Source organism: Oncorhynchus mykiss, chromosome 1 (assembly GCF_057628025.1).
Source record: "Oncorhynchus mykiss isolate SJ-2025 chromosome 1, ASM5762802v1, whole genome shotgun sequence".
Classification (NCBI taxonomy): Eukaryota; Metazoa; Chordata; class Actinopteri; order Salmoniformes; family Salmonidae; genus Oncorhynchus; species Oncorhynchus mykiss.
This window is the reverse complement of record NC_143022.1, coordinates 42844408-42862514: the sequence shown is the minus strand read 5'-3', so window position 1 is coordinate 42862514 and position 18107 is coordinate 42844408. Positions and strand designations below refer to the sequence as shown.

The following is an 18107-nucleotide window of genomic DNA, read 5'->3' as shown; positions in this document are numbered from 1 at the left end:
CTTGCCTAGCTAAATAAATAATAATGCTCTGTTAATGTTAGTATTGCCTTGTAACTTAAGCTGGATGTGAATCCATACATTTAACAAAGTAATTAAATACACTTGTATTTGGAATTACATTATCAGATATTTCATCATTGCCTATTACTGTAATGCAACCATAATCTTCTGCATATTGCTATTTATCTTCTGGAATCAGATAAACATTTTAATACACTAATTGCTTGGTGTGAGGTATACTGTATATACACACACACACACACACGTCAAAAATTACTGCCACTACATCGCTGTGAAAACTGTTCTCATGGGCACACAAATGCAAAATAATGTTGGCCTATGCCATTGCAAAAACAAATTCTAACCAATAGTGAACTATGCTTACTGTTATTAATGTATACTTGGATCGATTGGATGGGCATTGGTGACTAGCTGTAGGCTAGTGATGGTCAACTATCAGCTGATCCAGGAGAAGAAAAAAAAAGAAAGAAAAAAAACCTACTTCTGGCCGCGGACGCAACGGAGAACAGCAATACACCTGAAAAACAATGAGCACTCTAAACAGCTGATTGATGTATCATTGTTCGCTTTTGTCAATGGGATAAATCTAATGTATTGGAATATTAGGCCATTTTTTATCAAGATGCAAGGCCAACAAATTGTAAAAATGAGGAAGTAAAAAGGAAAATCTATGCGTTTAAAAGCTCAGCTGAGGCTGAAATTCAGCACTAGAGTGGACAGTGCTGCTATAGAATTCTACAGTACTATTCGTGGACAGCGAGACTTTGTGCAGCCACATAGTAATAAACCGTTTAAACCATTATTTTTCATATTTACCACTATAAAACATATGTACCACTGCATTTTAAACAAAGAAGGGTTCAATTTGCGTTATGTAGGAGAGCCCCACCCAAAACGTTACTTTTGTTGCATGTAGGAGAGCTAATGTCTCATTCAAGGAAGTTGAGCACCCCCCCCCCCCTCCCTGTAATTTGTAGCCTGCTTGAAAGGATTGGATAGCTGTATCAAGGAAAGTTGGCACTACTTCCAATTTAGGCATGATCTTATTTGCAGGCTAGGTGGGCCCACTGCTGTATTGGCTAAACACACACTTTTTAGATTAGTGAATGGAGGGGTAGGAGCTAGAGGAGGCTACTAAAATTAATCTCTGCAGTGCCGACTAGCCAAACAAATAGGAACCACAATTGAGTAGCTTAGTTCTTATTCACGTCGTCAAAATTGTAATGACAAACGAGCAAAACAATAGATCTGATGAAAAAGGCTGATTTATTATAAAAATGATATTGAAATAAAAGTTCAATTCCACCTTCAGCACATTGACAGGAAACGCAAGAGGAAATCCCTTAAATTGTAGCAGGATCAGTCTGAAATCCCTCAGCCTTAACTCCTGTATCCAACAGTCAACGCGTGGAATGAATGAAAGGTTGATGAAATATTGAGGTGAAAACTGGAAAGGCGATTTATGAAGGAGACAAATCCTGAACAAAATAAATATCCATGTGATGTTAAAGGTGTAGCCTACACACCAATGTTTTGTGGCACAGTGCACTCCACCTTTAAAGAATCCACTGATTAATAGTGAAATCCTTTGATAGAGCACTATATTAAAAATATGAATACATTGTATTTCTAATAGCTATAACATTAGGCAACGCCTTAAATGTATTAAAAAATGTATAATGCTAAAATAGCCTAGTTATTTTTTTTGCCAGTAGTACAATACACTGTAGACAAAACATTAAGGACACCTTCCTAATATTGAGTTGCGCACCCCCCTTTGCCCTAAAAACAACCTCGTAGGGGCATGGACACTACAAGGTGTCGAAAGTGCTCTACAGGGATGCAGGCCCATGTTGACTCTAATGCTTCCCACAGGTGTGTCAAGTTGGCTGGATGTCCTTTGCATTTCTTGACAAACCGGTACACCTTGCACCTACAACCATACCCTGTTCAAAGGCACTTAAAACAGGTCTTGCCCATTCACCCTCTGAGTGGCACACATACACTATCCAAGTCTCAATTGTCTCAAGGCTTAAAAAAATTATTATTTAACCCGTCTCCTCCCCTTCCTCTACATTGATTGAAGTGGATTTAACAGGTGACATCAATAAGGGATCATAGCCTGACCAGGTGAAAGCTATGTCAAGGAAAGAGCAGGTGTCCTTAATGTATTGTACACGCAGTGTATGTGGACTACAATCTGGTAGGATCAAAAAGGAATATGTTACTGTAGTTCAGGCTATCGTGTTGGAATAAGGCAGCTTGATCCTACCAGATTGTAGTCCACATACACTGTGTACAATAGTGAAAGAACAAAAGAAAGCAACAGAAAGGGCAGTGACAGAGCTCTGTGATTCAGCGCAGCATCAGTGAAAACATGAATTCCGTACCATTAAAGGGTAAACGCATCCTAAAACTACTGTCATTGAAAAACATGAGTACATTACTCGCACCAGAGAGAACTCTCAGAAGAAACATTTTAATGGAACATGTCCCCTTTAGAGAATTTCCCTGGTGGATGAAAAAAAAATCCCTCCGGAATGAGAAAAAAAAAATCCCCATCACATCAGGAACAGGGAGTTTGAGATTCAAATCATATACTTAACAGCAGAAGGGAAAAATGAAAACAATTTCCACAAGCATAAACATATAGCCAGGAACATTGACTTCCTGAGCAGAGTGTTTAGTCCCCCGTAGCCCTGGCAGGCAGCATTAAAATCCCAGAGTGCCACAGTAATTCTCAGGGAGCAGAGGGAGAGTGATGAGTGTTGTTGTGGGAGAGGGCACCAAAGCTGGGCTGCTGGGCCCCAGAAGCAGAGTCAGTAATCTCAGAAACAGAATCAATCAGAGAGATGGAGTGGAGCCATCAACTCCCCGCCATTACCGACGCTTTTTGCAACAAGGCGCTGCCTCGGTTGTTGGAACAGCCCGGTGCTGGCTTCTTCAATCTGAACCCCGCCACAGCCCAGGGATCACGGTGGTAAACCCCCCTGTGCAGGCCCAGTACCAACTCCCCCCATGAGATCCTCTTTATTTTCTGTCAGAGGTGCCGGGCTAGTCATTGATCACGGATTGTCTGACTGCCAGGTGACGTTCAAGTTTTCAACAAACACAGCAATGAACATGAACAGCGCCTAAACATGGTATATGTTCACGGCATGTTTCTTCAACGGTGGCCGAGAGATGGAACAAATATTACGCAATAAAATAGGCTTAGTGTTTTCTTGGTTGGCTTCCATCTACAGTAAATACAACATTCAGTCAGTCATTTCATATTTCAACAGTTTGAGGCACTGGTTTATATTACAGACAAAGATGGGTGAGGTGGCCCCTGCACTGCTGAACAGAAAAACCCTTATTTAATCTCGCCCTCAGTGGCCAGGCCATATAATATGGGAGTGGTCCATAGACACTCGTGAATCAGAGTGTCGAGCCCTCCATGAAAAGTGAATACACACGACATTGTTGGATTGCTCCGTAGCCCTCCAGACTGTAAGCGGATCAGACACGACATGCACGATACCCAAAATGCACCGTCTTCCACCACTCCTCAATCAGACTTGTCCTTTTTCTTGCCCCCTCCAATAGGAACTTTACTGGCTACTGCTGAGCCTACTGCAGAAACGCCTCCTGCTACAGCACACACCCCTCCTTTCACCAGCCCCACCCCGATGCCTGGTACAGCGGCCACTGAGGTCACAGCGGTCTTGGTCAAGTCGAAGCTCTTCCCTCCTATCCAGGCAACCCCACCTACAGTGGCTCCCACGGCACCTTTAGTGACACTGAAGAGGCCGCCGGTCACTCTGGAGAACATGCCTGGCTGGGGCGCGGGGTGATCCTTGTTGCTGTCTGATGAGAGACAATAGGGTTTTAGTGTTGAGAGAAGTTAAGCAGAGGAACACCAAGTAACTTCCCAACTTATGGTAAATGTTCTCTGTTCCATACAGCACAGAATGATAAATAGGCTACTACATGAAAGTTTGTGTCAAACCATGACTTCTGCTTAGAATTGGCCATTATGACCACATTATACAGTAGTAGCCCCAGTAGAAAGGCAAAACTAAAAATAGTAATGACGGCCCTCAATAGCCCTCATTGCTTTGAATGACAAAATAATCAGTGTGTGGTGGGCTAGACAGAAACTGTAGAACCACTAACAGTGTAGAAGATGGAACGGTAATGCCACCTAGTGGTACACAAATACAAACGTTTCAGACAGAGATCCTTCCGACTTCTAATTTGTGAGGAAATTAAAATCCGACACTGATGATGTGGACGTCGATTAAGGCAGCCCCCGCATCTCTCTGATTCAGAGGGGTTAGGGTAAAGGCGGAAGACACATTTTGGTTGAATGCAATCAGTTGTGCAACTGACTAAGTATCCCCTTTACGTTACTGAGTGTCAGTGTACAATTTTTATCAATGTCCATTTAATGTTCATCAGCATGTGAGTGGCCACTAAGGAGACTGAACTGACCTGCTGGAGGCTCATCTTTGAGGTATGCTGGGACTTTATCCTGCTGCTCACGTTGACTCATCTTCCCTCTAGGCAGGAGGGAAAACAGGTAAAGTCAACCAATTCCTCAATATTATCTCTTCAGAATTCCCAAATGAGGCACCAGTCTCTGAAGGACTGTAGAGGGGAAAAAAATCCTCTGGCAGTTAGTGGCTAGTTCTTGAAAAACAAGATGGAGAATGATTGCTCATAGGCCTAACCATCATCTGTTTTCCCCCTGGCTGTCTCAGCTATGTTCAACTCAACAAGATAAAAAAAATTAAAGAACATTTAAATAAATTGATTTCACTCAAGCACTGCTGTTGTTTTGCCTTTATCTGACAGACTGCACCAACTGCAAAGTAGGCTCAACAAAAACCGTTCAAGACGAGAGCGGCAAGTCATAACTGCATCAGTTATGACTTGCCGCGGCAATGTAACATCCATGGCATAGGAAAAGTTTTTGTAAAACATGCACCTTAGGCTACATCGGCTCAACTTTCATCAAGATGTTATATTGTTTATAATAGGTTTCTCTTTCCATTGTCAGTATCCTCTCACGTTTAGCGGCATGATATCCATAACGGTTGTGATGGATATTGGTGCATCATCTATTTCGCCAATATTTAGAAGTCCACTTTTTGGGGTATACTGTCTCCAAGGGGCACTACTATACACAGACAAAAAGGTGTGATTTTGATATGATACTAATGCAAAGACATGTCCGTCTTTATTCTTAGTAGAAAAGTCTTGAACAGTCAACATGACCATTATATGCTTGCGGAGGGCCTTTGAACATTCTCATAAGCCTAATTACAATGTTGAAATGCATGTGCTGCTCAATAGCCCAGCTACGCGCATGTAGCCTATTATAGGCCTATGTGGCAGTAAAAATCACAAACTGAACTTCACACTACAGTAGCCAGCTGATCTGACCAGCTTGCCTACAGATGCACTATGGTCGGACAACCTTCCTGTGTAGATAAATAAAACAATGCAGAGCAGGTGTGAGACATGGCTTGGAAAATGTACCTCAATCTAGTGATGAGAAATGGGGTGTACTCAGAACTGTCCCAATTTCCCAACTTTTACACTGAGAATACTGAACAACTGCTAGTTAAGTAAACTGCCTTTTTTATCTTCATGCTAGCTAGCAGTAACCATTATGGAATGACATGTCACACTGAACAACAAAGGAGCTGATTGGCTGACAATGCCATTCCAAAATTGCTGCTGCAGCTTCTGCTATCTAGCATGAGGACTAAATAGTTTTTTTCCAGAAATTAGCAATCTTCTCTGTGTAACAGTTGGGATAATGGGCCAATTCGGAGTACAACGCATTTCTCATCCGTGGATTAAGGTACGCTTTCCGAGCCATATCTCGTGCCGGCTCCACGTTGTTTTGGGGTGCTTTCGTAAATTCACCCTGGCTACTCCAATTTCAGAGCACTTTCATCTGAGTGTACCAGAGTGCAGAATAACTGACGAATTTACGAACCCTCAACACCCATTGAATATGGCCGGTGTCAGTAAACGTCGGCAAATAAAGCGCAATTAAATTGTTGCAAACAGCAGTTAGTCATCAACACTCTGGATAACATGAAAACAGCCTAACCAGCTCCGCTAAGGCGAGTAAAATGGTCAGAGTGAGGTGTTCTCTAATTTGAGTCAGGAAGTAGCTAGCCAATGTTAGCTTGGGTGCTTGATTGATGTGAGGTTAGAGCGCTCAGATAGGCCAGAATTTACAGTCTGACAACGCCCTGAATTAATAACCCCTCTCTGGCACTCCAGGTTAAATTTGAGAAGCACTTCACTACACCCGCAATAACATCTGGTAAATGTGTGTATGTGACCCATAAAATTTGATTTAATTTACAAACACTTTTAATCTACACAGGAAGGCTGTACTACCATAGTGCTTGCTTAGCTGTAAGCAAGTGGGTTGAATCTTCTGGTTAACACTACAGTAAACTATGCTAGTCTACCTTAGTCTATAAGCAAACTTTGCTCTCCATGTCCCCGCATTGCACACGCACAGATACATCATTGTGTAAAAGCGTTCATTAGACTATCCTTAGGCAAAGTACTAGAATGGAGGTACTAGAATGGAAATTAGAAATGGACGTGCTGGCTGAAGTATATTCATTTCACAATAAAAGGGTTTGTCAATTGTATTCAGTAAGCGACAATCGAAAACAGTTTATATGGCCACCCAGTAGGCATATAACGTTAGATAGCCATGCGGTCATTAATCTAGATTCAGTGGACCCAATTTGTGGAAAATCAATTGATATGGCTCTTGAAGTTGAAGGTGTGGAGCTGGAGTTAATTTAGTTATATTAGCTAAATATCAAAAACTTGTAGTACTAACGTTAGCTAACTAGTTAAAATGGCTGTGCCCATGAAAAACATACAAAATATGTTCATTTTAAAATTGTTCGAGTTGTCTAACGTTTACCGAGTGACGACGTGGCAACAGGCTACCAGTCCAACTGAGTTGACGTTTGGCAACTAGCTGTGTAGCTAGGATAGCAACCACTAGCATAGACTGTTAGCTAAATTAGTTACATGTTTTAGCAAAATATGCTCCCTCATTCACTTCGATTTTAAACTCCACTTGCTACGCGAAACACTTTTCTTTGTGAGTGCAAGAGCGAAAAACAACAACCAACTTTTAGCTAGCTAAATCACTCATCTTGACTGAAGCTACATGGCTAGCTAACGTTAGCTAGATAATTAGAACACTAGTTAGCTAACTAACGTTAATTTGTTAGTTGGAGATGACTTAATGTAGTGTAGAATGCCTTTCTATTTGAATTGTGCGATAACACAAAATAGTTGGAGTTTACATAAATCGATATAATTGGTTTAGCTAAATAATATAGCTAGCGTTATGTTAGCCAATTTACAACGTACCTTGCTGTTTGTGTCTTATCTCTGACACCGCAGCTACCCAGCTCCCATCAGCAACTTTTCTTTTGAGAGTAACGTTAGCTACAGTAGTCAGGCATTAGCCAGTACACTATAAGCTTTGTTTCCACCCCCCGCCAGAAAGGTCACAATACCGGCATGTATACTGAACAACAACACAAACTAAACATTTTAATGAGTTACAGTTCATAGAAGGAAATCAGTCAATTTAAAATCCATTATGCCCTAATCTATGGATTTCACATGACTGGACAGGGGAACAGCCATACGCCCACCCACTGGGGAGCCAGGCCCAGCCAATCAGAATGCGTTTTTTCCACAGCACCCCTCAGGTGATCCCGCAGGTAAAGAAGCCGGATGTGGAGGTCCTGGGGCTGGATTCACAAAACCTTTCTTCTTAACTGCCATTTTTCCTTAACTTTAGAAGTTATTCAGCAAAGTTGCTATTCCTCAATAAAGTTATTGGAAATGTTTTTCCTAAATTTCTTCCTAAAAAAAAAGTTAAGAAGAAATGAGATTCTTGAAAATAATGCGTCAGGATTACTTATTGGAAATGTAATTAACTTTAGAATAGCTAAATCCTTGTCTTGAGATGAATGGATACTTTTCTTGCGCCACAGACAGTTGGCTACCGGATATTTAAATACAGCAAGAATACAAATTAAACACGCATTATCTAGCTAGCTAGTAATTAACATATCTGGAATTTTATTCCTCATCATGTCTTCTCTACTTTTGGTGGCCTTAACTTCATGTTGTTATGCAATTATAATATTGACAAAGTTCCAGTGAAACTTTCTACTTTTCATCGGCAGGTTCTCTTGTCATGGGCCTTAATTTATAAACACAATTTTTCTCCACACAGATATTATATATGGAATAATCGGGATATATTGTATAAAAATACCTCTGTTTTTAGAATATTGGTTCTGAAATAATATCCAATTGGTGAGCCAACTGGTAAATGCAGAGGGTCTTTTACTCAGTTATAAAGAATTCTTATCACTTACAAGGTCCCTGTAACACCTAAAGATTTTGCAATTGTTTTAGATGCCATTCCCTCAGGTGTTGCTATGTTATTCAGGAACATGTCAAGACCTGACCCTCAGAGCCTACCTTCTATTGACCCTGTTGACTCATCAGTGGGAAAGATTTGTTTCTCTTTTGGTCCATTCAACAACAGAGCGATACGATCCTTGTTTCAGCAGGATGTTGTATCTATACCTTATGTCATGCCTTATTGGAATGGATTTATTGATAATATCTGTTGGAAAAAAGTTTGGATGTTGCCACACATACAGTGCCTTGCGAAAGTATTCGGCCCCCTTGAACTTTGCGACCTTTTGCCACATTTCAGGCTTCAAACATAAAGATATAAAACTGTATTTTTTTGTGAAGAATCAACAAGTGGGACACAATCATGAAGTGGAACGACATTTATTGGATATTTCAAACTTTTTTAACAAATCAAAAACTGAAAAATTGGGCGTGCAAAATTATTCAGCCCCTTTACTTTCAGTGCAACAAACTCTCTCCAGAAGTTCAGTGAGGATCTCTGAATGATCCAATGTTGACCTAAATGACTAATGATGATAAATACAATCCACCTGTGTGTAATCAAGTCTCCGTATAAATGCACCTGCACTGTGATAGTCTCAGAGGTCCGTTAAAAGCGCAGAGAGCATCATGAAGAACAAGGAACACACCAGGCAGGTCCGAGATACTGTTGTGAAGAAGTTGGGACACAATCATGAAGTGGAACAACATTTATTGGATATTTCAAACTTTTTTAACAAATTAAAAACTGAAATATTGGGCGTGCAAAATTATTCAGCCCCCTTAAGTTAACACTTTGTAGCGCCACCTTTTGCTGCGATTACAGCTGTAAGTCGCTTGGGGTATGTCTCTATCAGTTTTGCACATCGAGAGACTGAATTTTTTTCCCATTCCTCCTTGCAAAACAGCTCGAGCTCAGTGAGGTTGGATGGAGAGCATTTGTGAACATCAGTTTTCAGTTCTTTCCACAGATTCTCGATTGGATTCAGGTCTGGACTTTGACTTGGCCATTCTAACACCTGGATATGTTTATTTTTGAACCATTCCATTGTAGATTTTGCTTTATGTTTTGGATCATTGTCTTGTTGGAAGACAAATCTCCATCCCAGTCTCAGGTCTTTTGCAGACTCCATCAGGTTTTCTTCCAGAATGGTCCTGTATTTGGCTCCATCCATCTTCCCATCAATTTTAACCATCTTCCCTGTCCCTGCTGAAGAAAAGCAGGCCCAAACCATCATCGTTGTTGGTAATCAAGCCTACCACTGTTGTGTCGTCCGCAAACTTGATGATTGAGTTGGAGGCGTGCGTGGCCACGCAGTCGTGGGTCAGGAAAATAACCTCACACTCAACGTCAACAAAACTAAGGAGATGATTGTGGACTTCAGGAAACAGCAGAGGGAACACCCCCCTATCCACATCGATGGAACAGTAGTGGAGAGGGTAGCAAGTTTTAAGTTCCTCGGCATACACATCACAGACAAACTGAATTGGTCCACTCACACAGACAGCATCGCGAAGAAGGCGCAGCAGCGCCTCTTCAACCTCAGGAGGCTGAAGAAATTCGGCTTGTCACCAAAAGCACTCACAAACTTCTACAGATGCACAATCGAGAGCATCCTGGCGGGCTGTATCACCGCCTGGTATGGCAACTGCACCGCCCTCAACCGTAAGGCTCTCCAGAGGGTAGTGAGGTCTGCACAACGCATCACCGGGGGCAAACTACCTGCCCTCCAGGACACCTACACCACCCGATGTCACAGGAAGGCCATAAAGATCATCAAGGACATCAACCACCCGAGCCACTGCCTGTTCACCCCGCTATCATCCAGAAGGCGAGGTCAGTACAGGTGCATCAAAGCTGGGACCGAGAGACTGAAAAACAGCTTCTATCTCAAGGCCATCAGACTGTTAAACAGCCACCACTAACACTGAGTGGCTGCTGCCAACACACTGACACTGACTCAACTCCAGCCACTTTAATAATGGGAATTGATGGGAAATGATGTAAATATATCACTAGCCACTTTAAACAATGCTACCTTATATAAATGTTACTTACCCTACATTATTCATCTCATATGCATACGTATATACTGTACTCTATATCATCGACGGTATCCTTATGTAATACATGTATCACTAGCCACTTTATACTATACTATGCCACTTTGTTTACATACTCATCTCATTTGTACATACTGTACCCGATACCATCTACTGTATCTTGCCTATGCTGCTCTGTACCATCACTCATTCATATATCCTTATGTACATATTCTTTATCCCCTTACACTGTGTACAAGACAGTAGTTTTGGAATTGTTAGTTAGATTACTTGTTATTACTGCATTGTCGGAACTAGAAGCACAAGCATTTCGCTACACTCGCATTAACATCTGCTAACCATGTGTATGTGACAAATAAAATTTGATTTGATTTGATTTGATGCTGCCACCACCATGTTTGACAGTGGGGATGGTGTGTTCAGCTGTGTTGCTTTTAAGCCAAACATAACGTTTTGCATTGTTGCCAAAAAGTTCAATTTTGGTTTCATCTGACCAGAGCACCTTCTTCCACATGTTTGGTGTGTCTCCCAGGTGGCTTATGGCAAACTTTAAACGACACTTTTTATGGATATCTTTAAGAAATGGCTTTCTTCTTGCCACTCTTCCATAAAGGCCAGATTTGTGCAATATACGACTGATTGTTGTCCTATGGACAGAGTCTCCCACCTCAGCTGTAGATCTCTGCAGTTCATCCAGAGTGATCATGGGCCTCTTGGCTGCATCTCTGATCAGTCTTCTCCTTGTATGAGCTGAAAGTTTAGAGGGACGGCCAGGTCTTGGTAGATTTGCAGTGGTCTGATACTCCTTCCATTTCAATATTATCGCTTGCACAGTGCTCCTTGGGATGTTTAAAGCTTGGGAAATCTTTTTGTATCCAAATCCGGCTTTAAACTTCTTCACAACAGTATCTCGGACCTGCCTGGTGTGTTCCTTGTTCTTCATGATGCTCTCTGCGCTTTTAACGGACCTCTGAGACTATCACAGTGCAGGTGCATTTATACGGAGACTTGATTACACACAGGTGGATTGTATTTATCATCATTAGTCATTTAGGTCAACATTGGATCATTCAGAGATCCTCACTGAACTTCTGGAGAGAGTTTGTTGCACTGAAAGTAAAGGGGCTGAATAATTTTGCACGTCCAATTTTTCAGTTTTTGATTTGTTAAAAAAGTTTGAAATATCCAATAAATGTCGTTCCACTTCATGATTGTGTCCCACTTGTTGATTCTTCACAAAAAAATACAGTTTTATATCTTTATGTTTGAAGCCTGAAATGTGGCAAAAGGTCGCAAAGTTCAAGGGGGCCGAATACTTTCGCAAGGCACTGTACCTACTTGTTAACAAAATTAAGGAAGTTTCCTTTAAAATTATTCATAAATATTATCCTGCCAACCACTATATGAAGAAGTTTAAGAAAAACATCAACTCAAATTGCTCCTTTTGTAATGACCACCCAGAAACAGTTTTGCATCTTTTTTGGCATTGTATGCATGTAAGAAAACTGTGGCAAGACATCAGTAGGTTTATAATTTAACACATTTATGAAGATTTTACACTATTGTGGAGAGATGTACTGTTTGAATTCTTTTCATACAATAGAAATAAGCGGAATAATTTTTATGTAATTCATTTCATTATTCTTTTGACCAAATTTCATATACACAAATGTAAATTTACAAACAGAAAAACACATTTTCGTACCCTACAAAAAGAAATTGAACTGTATTTTAAGACGGTTAAATGCTCTACTAACAAAAAAGCTGTTAGAATTGTAAGTATACGCATGTCCCTTAAGATCCTTGTGTAATTGTAATGTGATATTGTACCCCCTAGCTCGATTGTCTATTGTTTGTAATCTATGTATGCTTGTGTTCCCTCATGTGCTTTATGTATTGATTTGTTATTAATAAAAATACAATTAAAAAAGCTAGTAATTAACAATAGTGTAATGAAACAGCGGGGAGCAGGTCTCGAACCCTCGACCTTCTAGCCCGAGGTCCGGCGCGCTATCGACTGTGCTGCAAAAGCATGCTCATGCGGCAGGGTCGATTTCCGCGCGTATAGACCCAGGGTCGTTACAATATATTACAATATTCTAGAAGTGTTAAATAGCTAGCGCTATCTCACTTTGCAAATAAGAACTTGGCTAACTTAGCTAATGTTAATGTCATTAGTTATTTTGGCTTTAATGTCTTTACACGTTAGCTAGCTAACTAACTTACCGGTCGTGCAGTCCCTCTACCACCATCTTTATGATGGACAACACCTTCTCCTCCAGCTGGTCCACATGAATGGTCTCTCAGCACCCTTCTTCTTAGCAGCCTACTTGATGTCGGACCACTTATTTTTTACGGCGTCACTGTCCCTTGCCATACCCCCGAAGGCAGAGACAGACTCGGCCACTCGCCCATCCTTTCTTTTTGGTCTCTTCAGTGACCCCGCAGTTATCAATTCTCCCCAACAGCAACCTTTTCCTGGCTGCTATTTCCTCCACCATCACTTCAATCTCTTTTCTTGGTTATCCATTTTTGATTTTGATATAGCTAGTCTGATGGCTATAATGTGTGAAAAATTATGAAATAACCAAAGCCGATCATCCCTGTCACATAGGCTTTTTTGTATTGGTTTCAAGCACGTCACTAATGTCAATGCCTAAGAGAACTACGAATTCCTAAGAACATTGAGGAATTGCATTTACGAACTATCTTATGAACTTCCTATTTTTTTTCCTTAAGAAACTTCTTGCGTTTTATCGTAAATAAAGTTTCGTGAATCCGGCCCCTGGGCTGCGGTGGTTACATGTGGTCTACGGTTGTGAAGCCGGTTGGATGTTCTGCCACATTCGCTAAAATTACATTGGAGGCAGTTTATGGTAGAGAAATGAACAATCAGTTCTCTGGCAACAGCTGTGTTGGACATTCCTGCAGTCAGTATGTCAATTGTACGCACCCTCAAAACTTGAGACATCTGTGGCATTGTTTTGTGTGACAAAACTGCACGTTGTAGAGTGGCCTTTTGTCCCCAGCACCTGTGTAATTATCATGCTGTTTAATCAGCTACTTGATATGCCACACCTGTCAAATGGAGGGATAATCTTGGCAAAGGAGAAATGCTCACTAACCGGGATGTAAACACATTTGTGCACAATTGGAGCTGTATTTTTGTGCATATGGAATATTTCTGGGAACTCTCTCCAGAAGTTCAGTGAGGATCTCTGAATGATCCAATGTTGACCTAAATGACTAATGATGATAAATACAATCCACCTGTGTGTAATCAAGTCTCTGTATAAATGCACCTGCACTGTGATAGTCTCAGAGGTCCGTTAAAAGCGCAGAGAGCATCATGAAGAACAAGGAACACACCAGGCAGGTCCGAGATACTGTTGTGAAGAAGTTTAAAGCCGGATTTGGATACAAAAAGATTTCCCAAGCTTTAAACATCCCAAGGAGCACTGTGCAAGCGATAATATTGAAATGGAAGGAGTATCAGACCACTGCAAATCTACCAAGACCTGGCCGTCCCTCTAAACTTTCAGCTCATACAAGGAGAAGACTGATCAGAGATGCAGCCAAGAGGCCCATGATCACTCTGGATGAACTGCAGAGATCTACAGCTGAGGTGGGAGACTCTGTCCATAGGACAACAATCAGTCGTATATTGCACAAATCTGGCCTTTGTGGAAGAGTGGCAAGAAAGCCATTTCTTAAAGATATCCATAAAAAGTGTTGTTTAAAGTTTGCCACAAGCCACCTGGGAGACACACCAAACATGTGGAAGAAGGTGCTCTGGTCAGATGAAACCAAAATTGAACTTTTTGGCAACAATGCAAAACGTTATGTTTGGCGTAAAAGCAACACAGCTGAACACACCATCCCCACTGTCAAACATGGTGGTGGCAGCATCATGGTTTGGGCCTGCTTTTCTTCAGCAGGGACAGGGAAGATGGTTAAAATTGATGGGAAGATGGATGGAGCCAAATACAGGACCATTCTGGAAGAAAACCTGATGGAGTCTGCAAAAGACCTGAGACTGGGACGGAGATTTGTCTTCCAACAAGACAATGATCCAAAACATAAAGCAAAATCTACAATGGAATGGTTCAAAAATAAACATATCCAGGTGTTAGAATGGCCAAGTCAAAGTCCAGACCTGAATCCAATCGAGAATCTGTGGAAAGAACTGAAAACTGCTGTTCACAAATGCTCTCCATCCAACCTCACTGAGCTCGAGCTGTTTTGCAAGGAGGAATGGGAAAAAATGTCAGTCTCTCGATGTGCAAAACTGATAGACATACCCCAAGCGACTTACAGCTGTAATCGCAGCAAAAGGTGGCGCTACAAAGTATTAACTTAAGGGGGCTGAATAATTTTGCACGCCCAATTTTTCAGTTTTTGATTTGTTAAAAAAGTTTGAAATATCCAATAAATGTCGTTCCACTTCATGATTGTGTCCCACTTGTTGATTCTTCACAAAAAAATACAGTTTTATATCTTTATGTTTGAAGCCTGAAATGTGGCAAAAGGTCGCAAAGTTCAAGGGGGCCGAATACTTTCGCAGGGCACTGTATGCAATCTGTGTATTATTCTTAATTGGATTGCTCTAGTACGATTACATTTAGATATTGTTTTTGCATATCTTCAAATGTCCTCCCACATCTCTTCGTCAATAGTAACAGACAATTCTTTCTCCCACACTTGTTTCACCCTCTGTGTGTTGACAGCAGAAAAGGACCTTGAAGTATCATAAAACAGACTTACAGACATTTTCCTTTGTGGGAAAAAAAGCATTATTTCAATGAAAGACACATCAGGGCTACCAATTAAGGTGGTGCTCTTCAGAATATAATGTCTTACTTGTAGGAAGCGGAAAAAGTCCTGCTTTGGGAGTCGATATTTCTCGACCATCTGCTCAAATGACAATAAAATCTTATCAGCAAATAAGTCATTTAGCCTGCGTATGCCCTTATTAAGCCAAAAGTTAAAGCCAGCATCCAGCAATCCTGGACTGAAATCTGGGTTGTTAAGAATTGGGGTAAGAGCAGAGGTTAGTTTGGACCTTCCCAGGAAGCGTTGAACTGACCTCCATACTTTGAGTGTGTTAAGTGTAACGGGATTATTGCAGTGATCTTCTACAGACTTGAAACTTCTGAAAAATAAGAGATCCTGTAAGGGGTATTTTGAAAGAGAAGTCTCAATGTCTAACCAAATAGAGGAGTCATCATTTGTGATCCAGTCAGAAATATAACAAAGGTGGGCACACCATTGATAGAACCTGATATTGGGCAGGTCCAAGCCGCCCATAGAACTTTGCAGCTGCAATATTGCCATCTTAAGTCTTGGCTTGCGTTTACTCCATATAAAGGAACTTAGCCATCCATTTACATCCTTTATTACCTTATTGGAGAGTAATACTGGGATCATTTGGATTGGGTAAAGTAGTCTAGGTAAAATGTTCATTTTCAAGAGGGACATTCTACCCAACCAAGAAATCGGGAGAGAGTTCCAGCGCTCCAGATCCTGTCTTATTGTATCAAACAAGGGAATTTGCTGGAATTTAGGAGTTAGGAGTTACAAATATACCCAGATACATGAAACCTGAGGGAGACCATTTAAAAGGGAAGGGGGGAGAAGTATTAGGTACAGAGTGTAGGCTACCAAGTGGCATAGCCTCTGACTTAGTTAGGTTAATCTTGTAGCCTAAGAATTCGCAGAATAATTCAATAATATTAATAAGAGATGTAATTGAAGTCTCGGGACTAGAGATGAATATCATTACATCATCAGCATACAAGCTTATTTTATGTTGAACATCACCAATGAGCAGCCCCTGTATAGCAGGCGTTACTCTGATGGCCTCGGCCAGTGTTTCCATAACAAGTGCAAAGAGGAGAGGGGATAAAGGACAGCCCTGTCTGGTACCTCTATGTATAGAGAAGCTATTTGACCTTAGCCCATTAGTAAGGACAGCAGCCTGAGGATCATCATATAAAACTTTCACCCATTTTATAAAGTTGTCTCCTAGACCAAATTTATTTAGAGGAAATAATAGGTAAGACCACTCCACACGATCAAATGCTTTCTCAGCATCTAGGGAGAGCACAAGACCATCCATAGCACTTTGTTGGTAGGCTTGAATTACATTAAGAAGCCGCCTGACATTGTTGCATGACTTACGGCCCTTAATGAAGCCAGTTTGGTCTCCTTTCACAATTAGTGGCAGTGAGTCCTCTAATCTTGTGGCTAGAATTTTAGAAAGCAATTTTCTATCCACATTCAGAAGGGAAATTGGTCTGTACGAGGAACAAGACTCTAGACATTTTCCCTTTTTGAGAATAAGTGAAATGTTGGCTTCTCTCAGCGTTTGAGGGAGCTGGTCATTTGAAAATGAGTGGTTAAACATATCACGCAATGGCTCAAGGATCAGGCCATGGCACACTTTATAGAACTCACTACAAAACCCGTCTGGTCCTGGGGCCTTACCATTTTGCAGATTCTTAATTGCGAACATTATCTCTTCCTTGGTAATAGGGGCATTAAGGAGAGACCTCTGTTCTTCGGAGATAGTAGGGAGCTCAATCTTACAAAATAAGTTCTCCATTAATTTGGGTGCATCCTTTGGCAGTTCTGAGGCATAAAGGTTTGTATAAAATGTCTTAAATGAGTCACTTATCAATTTATTTTCATATAAATGATTACCATCAGAATCAGTAACAGTAGCAATTGACTGAGAATCAGCTCTCTTTTTAGCTAGGTATGCCAAGTACTTTCCTGGCTTATCGCCATGTTCATATAACTTTTGCCTGACAAATCTAATTTTCTTTTCAGCGTCCTGTGTTAGGAGAGAGTCTAACGTTGATCTAATGACTGATATTTCCTTTAATAGAGCAGGAGTGGGAGTTTTAATGTAGTCCTTCTCTTTAGTTCCTAATTCTTAGGAGAAATTACACAGCAGGTTAGGAGAATTAACCGAGCATGTTTGGATAATGAGCTAAAAGGTTAGAAAAGGGTTAGGACTAGCTAAAAATAAACTAGTTTTGACATCAATTAGACAAAAGCTGTTTCCCATCCAGACATGGCTGTACTGTAGCCCAGGGATGTTCAAATCTTACCCTACGAGGTCTGGAGCCTGCTGGTTTTCTGTTCTACCTGATCATTAATTGCACCCACCTGGTGTCCCAGGTCTAAATCAGTCCCTGATCAGGTCTAAATCAGTCCCTGATTTAGAGGGGAAGAATGAAAAAAACAGTGTAAATGGCTTCAAGCGAGGTCTAGATTTGAATTTGTGTGATCTAGCCTATCTATTTAATGATTCATTAATAGAAATGCCCTTCTGATCACAGGAGGCTGCTGAGGGGAGAACGGCTCATAGTAATGGTCGAAATGGAGTTAATGGAATGTCACCAACACATGGAAACCATGTGTTTGATGTATATGAAACCATTTAGCATTTTCCGCTCCAGCCATTTTTACAGCACCACCAACTTCCCGTGCTTCTAATTTTCTTAGGAGCCCCAAATCAAAGCCTAGTCATGGAC

General features: G+C 41.0%; 1 protein-coding gene across 3 annotated transcripts; it reads right to left on the bottom strand.

The window, feature by feature from the left end:
- Positions 1–1268: 1268 nt before the first annotated feature.
- tmem263 (transmembrane protein 263) lies at positions 1269–12929 on the bottom strand. 3 transcript variants are annotated; one of them, XM_036977512.2, is made up of 3 exons: positions 12793–12929; positions 4498–4565; positions 1269–3870 (listed from the first exon to the last, which is right to left on the bottom strand). In XM_036977512.2, exons 1-3 carry the CDS (start codon positions 12816–12818, stop codon positions 3572–3574), a joined length of 393 nt encoding a protein of 130 aa, XP_036833407.2. In that variant the 5' UTR covers positions 12819–12929; the 3' UTR covers positions 1269–3571. The 3 variants fall into 3 exon arrangements, with proteins under 3 accessions (XP_036833407.2, XP_021456975.1, XP_021456982.1); XM_021601300.3 differs by lacking the exon at positions 12793–12929 and adding an exon at positions 7432–7750; XM_021601307.3 differs by lacking the exon at positions 12793–12929 and adding an exon at positions 7432–7564 and having other exon boundaries at positions 4498–4653.
- Positions 12930–18107: the final 5178 nt, after the last annotated feature.